A 7,662-nucleotide genomic window follows, 5' to 3' on the forward strand; every position below is an offset into this window, starting at 1 on the left:
TCTTTAAAACGAACACGAAGTTAAAGGACAACAAAGAGAGGGGGGTAAGATTAGATTATTATTATCCGGCAGTCGAGAGTCGATCGGAGAAATCGTGAAAGATTTCTGGACCGAGGTGCGAATATCGGATGCCGCGACTTGGTTGCATACACTTACACGGCGTTGGTATATTAGACGATTTGATTGACATTGGCGTCACATATCAGGGTAAGTATATCGGACGTAGAAGAGGTCGTTAACTCGTTCGCAATAAAGTGAGACACGCTTTCTGCGAGAAGTGTCTACGCACCCGTTTCGCCTTGACCCGGACGACGCGACGCAGCCCATCGCGACGGCGACGAAGCTGCGGCGGCCAGTCGCGATGGGGATAGATTTTAAAAATTCAATCTAGGAGAGAGAGAGTGAAGAGCCGGGAATATAAGAGGCTCTCAGGGCGAAGTCATTCTCAGTTTGTTATGCATTTCACGCGGACGGTGTTCGACGATCGCTCAATTCTGGGCAACCAGACGATCACGAATGACGATGGATAACAGATTCATTTTCAAAGTAATCCAACTTGTTCATACATTTTCGAAAAACAAAAAAAAAAAAAAAAAAAAAAAACGTGTTTCTTGGCATATTTATTTGTGGTGGTCAGTTGTTATGGTTTTCTATGTGCAGTTTTGCTTTCATTTGATTTTTCATACCGGTTTGAAAAGGCTCGTCGGAAGGGCGTTCGACATTATCAACCTTCATTTTGCAAACTGTGAAATTAAGGAACGCTACATCATCGTTTTGCAACGAGCATGATTTTTACACTCGATACTAACCGGTTATTTGCAGCGATTCGGACTTTTGAACACTCTTGATAAAGAGACCGTAGCGTACATTCGATCAGCTTAATTTATAGCATTACTGTGCCATTTAACGTGTTGATGAGTTACGTGAAGGAGAAGTTTTCTATTTGTGTTAATCTGATGCAAAGTTCTTTCGCGATTGTGTTTAATCGCTTAATCGTTTTTAAATATTATGGACGCTCAGTTTCGGTGTATTTTTAATTTGTTCAATATTTTTTGTTTTTGCGATATCAACCAAAAATAGTTAAATAAAACGCGTTATTGATGGAAAATATGGAATTAAAAAAAAACCAATTTTGAGTTGAAATGTGGAATGTATTACAATTATACGGATAAGAAATTTTTATATTGCGAGTATAATAATCATACAACAACTGTTATGAAACAAAATTTTGTTCTCTTGCAACCCACAAAGATTTGTTTTCTGCAAGATATTTTGAAACATCGTTTATGAAAAGTGTTTCTAAATTACTGGTTTTTTGAACTAATTTGAACGAAGTGCGTTTGACGTACACAGTAATGTGAATAAACTTTACTTCACCATTCTTTCAATCTTGTAACGATATTTTATTGTTTCTGTTTCATCTTACACAGACAATCTTCTTGTTGCTGATAGCGACAACATCCGAGGCAATATTCTTTGATTAGTAAGTATTTTTAAAAATTTACGACGCTAATTATTCCGATGAGACTCTCTGTCACCGGTTAAATATAATAATATTCAATAATTACTAGTAATTGATAAAAAGTCAACTTTTTTTCCCACCCCGTGTACCGATATAAAACTTTCGGACTAAATCTGGGCCGCGGTGCAGATTCTATCGCTCGAATTAGCGAATCGTGCGGTTTGCCGATAAATTAACCAAATCCGGAAGCGCTAATCCTAGTTAACCGCGATGTGGGCTTTGATCGGTTCGCGTATTTACCAGGGTTCAAAAGTTAAAACCATTACCCCGGTTTCGCCGCCGGTGCCTTCGGGATATTGCAGGGTCGTAAACAGCGTCTGGATATTTAACAAACGAATCAAGCGTTTCTTTGGCCTCGGTAAGTCCATCCAATGAAACCTTTTCCGCATTATAGACACGCGATGGAAATTCAAGCCAGAGACTCTTCTCGGCGAGTGCATCACGCATGCATGGAGCGATCCAAAGTCGTTCATTCACTTGAATGTTTGAACAGTTCGCTGATGGTAATGGGGAGTTAATTATAAATCGATGACAATCCGACCGGCCAGCCGCTGCTCGCTGTTCTGCTTTGAACGTTAAATCATGGGGATTGGATAACTCGTCAAACTACCGAATATCTGTGCCACTGATCTTTGGAACAACAATAAATTGATTTCGAAACCCTGTTTGACTAAAAAAATGTATAAAAAACAATGACTACTGTGAAATATAATATCGACAGCTGAAAACGCAATAAATAGTTACTTATATCGAATTTCGTCGTAATTTCATCAGTACTTTTTTATAGAATCATAATTTTCTGTACTACCGGTAACGATTGAAATTTTTCTCAGTTCGGGTTCGGAACAAATGATCGAATCGCTATTTTTCAGCCCGAAAAAAGCGCTCATGGACTTCTTCCATTCTTTGAAAGAGAAAAAGGAATCCGCGAAGAAGTCTCACGACGACGTTCATCACTATCATCTTCACTATTATCCGGTGCCGGTGAGCGTCGTCATCGACGATCATTACGAGCACGTCAAGGCGCCAGGGAAGCATGAATTGGACAATTTGCACAGGTGATAATAAAGCTGTGCAAACAGTTTACATATGCGATCTTATCCGCGATTTCATCGCCGTCACAGATGCGTCGTAACGCGATCACCGATCCTTTCAGAGAGGAGCTGAGATCCTTGGGATGGACCGATCAGGAGTACAAACACGTGCCTGAACCAGAACTAATTATTCCTAAACACCAGCATCACGAAACTGGCGGTGATCTTTGGCCTCAGCAACATCAGAGTCACCTTTCAAACGGTTTGACGCTTCAAGATCAGATTGACATCGCTGGTTAGTATTTCTCACGTGAACTTTATTCTCTTCTTCTTCTTCTTCTCATACCGTACATTTCCATTTTCTTCGTTTTTTTCTGCTCTAATTTCGATGCCCGTAGCGATTAGGCAAAAGATAGAGCGGCACTCGAAGCAGCAGAAGTACCAACCGACGGTGGAACACCATCATCCGACACACATATCTCTCCATCTTCCTTTCCATCAGGAGATCATACTTCATCAGCCGGCCCCCGCAAAGGAGGAAAAAAAGGTTCACCCGTTGACAGCATTTTTTGAAAAACTTCACAGCATTAAAAATTCTCTCTTCAGTTCACACGATGACAAAAAGTCCCATCAATGTGACGATAAGAGCGAAAACGTCGCCACCATTACCTCGAAAATCAAGTCGAGCAACGCTTTTACAATTTATACGTTTCATCCAAAAAATTTGAGGAAATACTGAATTTTTTTGCATCGTCCACTTTTTCCCGGTTTCATTTTTTCTCCATCGAGATTGGAGTCAGTTTTAGTTTTTCAATTATAGTTTCTATCACAGTTTTACCCAGAGGCTGAACATTTAATTAAAAATCTCTACGTCAATACAGGCCAGATTCGTATTTCTATGACATAACTAATCGCGTGTTTTCATCTTTCGTATGTTTTATTTCTTGTTTCTCTTTTCGCCCCCCTCTATTAGTGCGTATTATTATATCTTCACTGTCGATTCTCACATGCATAATAAACTGCCCCTGAACGATATGGCGCAGAGAAAATAATTGAGGTGAAAAGTTTGTACATGCGGTGAAGTCTGCGGGTAACGTTTTCTCATTATAACTTTTTCGTTATTTATTCTTTGTCTTTTATTTCATCACTATCATTACTGTGGTTAAACTTTATTTTACTTCATAAAATTTCGCAAGTTATACGTTTAGCAGCTATACGTGTCCGAACTTCCGGTTTGCTGATATTATATATTAATTTGCGAATAGAGCGTTTTCTCGTTGTCACATAACGCAAAACGAGTGCAGTGTCGAATGTTGATTTTTTATTGTATAAAAGAAACCAATTGTGATTATAAGTATAATTGGCGTGTGGTACAGTTTTATCATCCTGTTTCCCAATTTCCTCAATATTGCCAAATGTAGTTAGATTTGTAAAAACATTTTCACGCTTCCACGTAAAAGGTCGAGCATTCTGAAATTATTATCGAAAAATGTAAAATACGTTGCAATAGAATAATGTAAATATTTACCGGTTGTAAATGGAAGAGATGAATTTAAAAAAAAAACTGTTATTCTCTCTTCGCGTGTATTTTATACCCGATGTAAACGTAATATAATAATATTAATACAAGCCGAAACGTCGAATCACACGGATTTACGTTTACGGCTGTTATACACGTGTATATACATTATATTACGGGAAATTCTTGCACTAGTATGGATGAGAGAATGAAAGGGAGACGAATGATGTTTGGAGACAGATATTTTACGGACCGGTGTAAAAATTTATTTGCCAATGACGCTGCATGGACACCGCTCAGCTATATACCTATGTATATACATATATTTGGAGACAATAGAGGAGGAAGAAGAGGAGGAGGTGGAGGAATGGTTGCCTGCGTTGAAAAAAACGGGGAGACGTATTCGGGCAGGATGCGAACTCCGACCGCAGTCGCCGTTGTCATAAATCTGTTTGTGCGAGTAGGATATTTGAAAAAAAGGTCAAAATGAAAATGACATAAAATAAAAAATAAAATCAGCTGCCCTTCTAGGCTTAAATTTTATACCTCGTCTTTTACATCCTCTCTTTATTTTTTCACCTACCGCTGACGAACCCAACTTACGGAGAACCCTTCACTCTCTTACACTCACTCGTTGTATCTTGATTTTTCACCTCGCTGTTCATTCATATTTTTGGGATTCCCCCGCACAATTCTCATAACACACCGCAATGCATCGAAATGCCTTGATCCTTGATCAACGAGCAACAAATTCGAAATGTAGCGCATGTACTTACCGTGCTCCACGTCGGAGTCCCGATGCAGATCACACGGCATTTTCAAGTCCACGTCTCCGTCACGAACTTATCAATTGCGGCGTCAGGGGCTCCAGCCACACACATGTACACCCACTCCAAAACAAAAACTCCTCAATATTTAGCCACTGGAACCGTTGATGCTTTCTTTCCGCGATGACAACAATCCGGCATCTCTACGCGGTCACCCGAACACCTTGATATCTCAACCGCAGAAAACCGGGCGCCTTTAATATGTATCTAAGATTTTGAATATCTAAGATTGACGCCCGCCTCCCCCCCACCCCCCGGCCGCGTATCGCTATTGCTTACAAACCGATATCTACTCGACTGCCTCGAACACTTCCGATCGTCAACACGTCTAGAACTCGACTGAAAATTCTGAAAACCAGCTCGCCGATTTCTGCCCGATTGTAGCGCCCGATTCCAGTGGCTAATCCGAGAAACTTTTGACTGTCAATAAACGGTCCGTTACTCTTGCACACCTCATTCAAGTTCAATCTCTATCTGTAATTACCGCGAGAAAAATATTTTTATATTCTGATTTAAACTGAACATGTCTTCCCCTGTATTAACATTAACGTGAACGTAAATTTTTTTTTTTTTTTTGCTTGTTTTCATTTTAAATAAGGATTTATTACAATTAGTCGGAGACAACACTTGTGTTAACATCTTTTGGTCCGTGCTGCAGGCTGAAGATTTACGATATGTGAGTTGATTTATAGCTTCTTGGAAGAGATTATTATTCATGGTTAATTAAACAATACGTACCGGACTCTTCAGAAGCAGAACCGAAAATAAGACGAAAATAAAGGTTTTAAATGATAGGGAATGGAAACCGCAGATCAACCGGCAACCAAAGTTAACGTTCCAATTGTCAAATGTGAAGTCGAAGAGAAGAACGAGTTGAAAAAAGGAAACGGATAGAGCGAACGCATTATGATGGCGTGAAATTCAATTTTCATTCCGGAGGATTTCTTTGCAAATTTTTGTATATAATACTTATGCGATTCGTTGATCAATCTATAAGATATAAGATAAATATTTTAAACTGTGGTTTACACGAAATAATTAAAAATGAGGAATGAAAGGGAAATTCAAAAGGGGGTCCCAATGAGGAGTAGGAAAATAGCCGAGCCTCGACCGTTGAAAGGGAGGGTATGAAACAAAACGATGAAAAAAAACAAAAAAAAAAAAAAACGGGGGTGAAAATAAAAACGGAGAGAGACATAGAAAAAACAGATATAAAAAAAAAATTCAATTAATTCCGAATGTGTGACCTTTGGGTAAAAATGGCAAATGTTTTTTTAGGCCTTTATACCTGATACCCCATCTCCTCCTCTCTTTATCTCTCTCTCTCTCTCTCTCTCTTAGCCGGCAGAGAGAACCGATGGAGCCAACGCAGGAGAGCGTACGTTTGAAATGAAATTAATTTTTTTTTCCACTTTTCTCTCACGCTGTTGTGTGTTTTTTCCTCTTTTCCTTTTTTTTTTTTTGCCTTGTTTTAATTCTTGTAATTAGAAACAGAAGGGGTTCGTGTTGATTCTCGACGTTTACAATTAGAACGAATTAAAAGATAATATTACGCACCGTATTTTATACGCGCGGTGCTGAGGGCGAGTTAATTTCGATCTCTTGAAAAAGAGGAACGATTTTTCTTTTTTTTTTTTCGTCATCTCTTTCCCTTTACGTGTTATTCATTATATATACACACACACGCTCACACACACACACACACACACATTGCATGCATATACATACATTCACATGTGTACACGCACGTCTGTCAACCGTATTTTATCCTTTCAATTTATTTTCACAACCGCTCGTCTCCCAGCGATAATTTTTGTGCTTCACGGAAGAGAGAATAAAAAGCCCGGAAAAAGCAATAAAACAGAGGAACATCGTTATTTCAAAAAGTAAAAGGGACGCCGCGATCTCGCATGCATGTATTAGACATACGTATCCATACGTATGTATACATACAGACATATACAGATGTAATGTATCTGTTTCCATAATTCTGCAACTTATCAAACACAGCCAATTGGAGGTTGAGGTCGCTGTTTCCGTGCGGCAAGAAAAAGACGCAGGATGGTGGAAAGGGAAGTGGAAATGGAAGTCGGATGAGGGGCAGCGGGAGGAGTTGGTTGGATTCGGATGTGAAGTTTTAAAAAATACGTATCTCAGATGAAATTGAGGCACGTACCACCGCAATACGTTATAGCTGGAACGTTTTATGAACTGAATAAAGTATCGCAATAGGTGTAATGCCTCGGCCATTTATGCTGAGTTATTGCTGGGTATTTCACAGAATTGGCTTCGAAGCGAACTTTGAATTTGATGTAGCGATTTCGCAAAGTCCCGATACAGATTCTAACACCGCGTATCTACCAACCACCGCTTATATTCGAACCTTTTACGGATTTTTCTCCCGATAACCTTACGTAATCATTCACACGCGTTACAAATTAACACTCTTTTTCACTTCGAAACTATCGAAAATATTGCTTAATCAACTTTCCCAACTAGTCTGCGAACTTTCCCTCGCACAGATTTTGGCAAATCGAAGATCTCTTCGATATGCGAAAATCGAAAATAGTGGAATTAAAAAGAAAAGTTTAGACAACGTTGTTACATCTCAAATTACTTCATATTGGTTTAAAGTCCAGTAGATTCTTTAGATTTTATTCAACGACGACTCGTTTTATTCAGGAAACTATTTTCCACAGTTTTTTTCAGTAGTCAATTCTATATTACAGTTTCTTGGTCATAACCAATATCGGTCCGATA

General features: G+C 39.0%; 1 protein-coding gene across 1 annotated transcript; it reads left to right on the top strand.

The window, feature by feature from the left end:
- The first annotated feature begins 394 nt into the window (after window positions 1–394).
- On the top strand, window positions 395–3,916 carry LOC124297224 (uncharacterized). The gene is made up of 5 exons (XM_046748014.1): window positions 395–546; window positions 1,431–1,483; window positions 2,395–2,580; window positions 2,679–2,851; window positions 2,955–3,916. The coding sequence occupies exons 1-5, from the start codon at window positions 517–519 to the stop codon at window positions 3,293–3,295; spliced, it is 783 nt and encodes a 260-aa protein (XP_046603970.1). The 5' UTR covers window positions 395–516; the 3' UTR covers window positions 3,296–3,916.
- The last annotated feature ends 3,746 nt before the right edge of the window (window positions 3,917–7,662 follow it).

Source organism: Neodiprion virginianus, chromosome 2 (genome assembly GCF_021901495.1).
Source record: "Neodiprion virginianus isolate iyNeoVirg1 chromosome 2, iyNeoVirg1.1, whole genome shotgun sequence".
NCBI lineage: Eukaryota > Metazoa > Arthropoda > Insecta > Hymenoptera > Diprionidae > Neodiprion > Neodiprion virginianus.

Coding starts and splice junctions, on each gene's coding strand:
- LOC124297224 (XM_046748014.1), top strand. CDS start 517: ATGACGATGGATAACAGATTCATTTTCAAA. Junction 547..1,430: donor ATAACAGATTCATTTTCAAA/GTAATCCAACTT, acceptor CATCTTACACAG/ACAATCTTCTTGTTGCTGAT. Junction 1,484..2,394: donor GAGGCAATATTCTTTGATTA/GTAAGTATTTTT, acceptor GCTATTTTTCAG/CCCGAAAAAAGCGCTCATGG.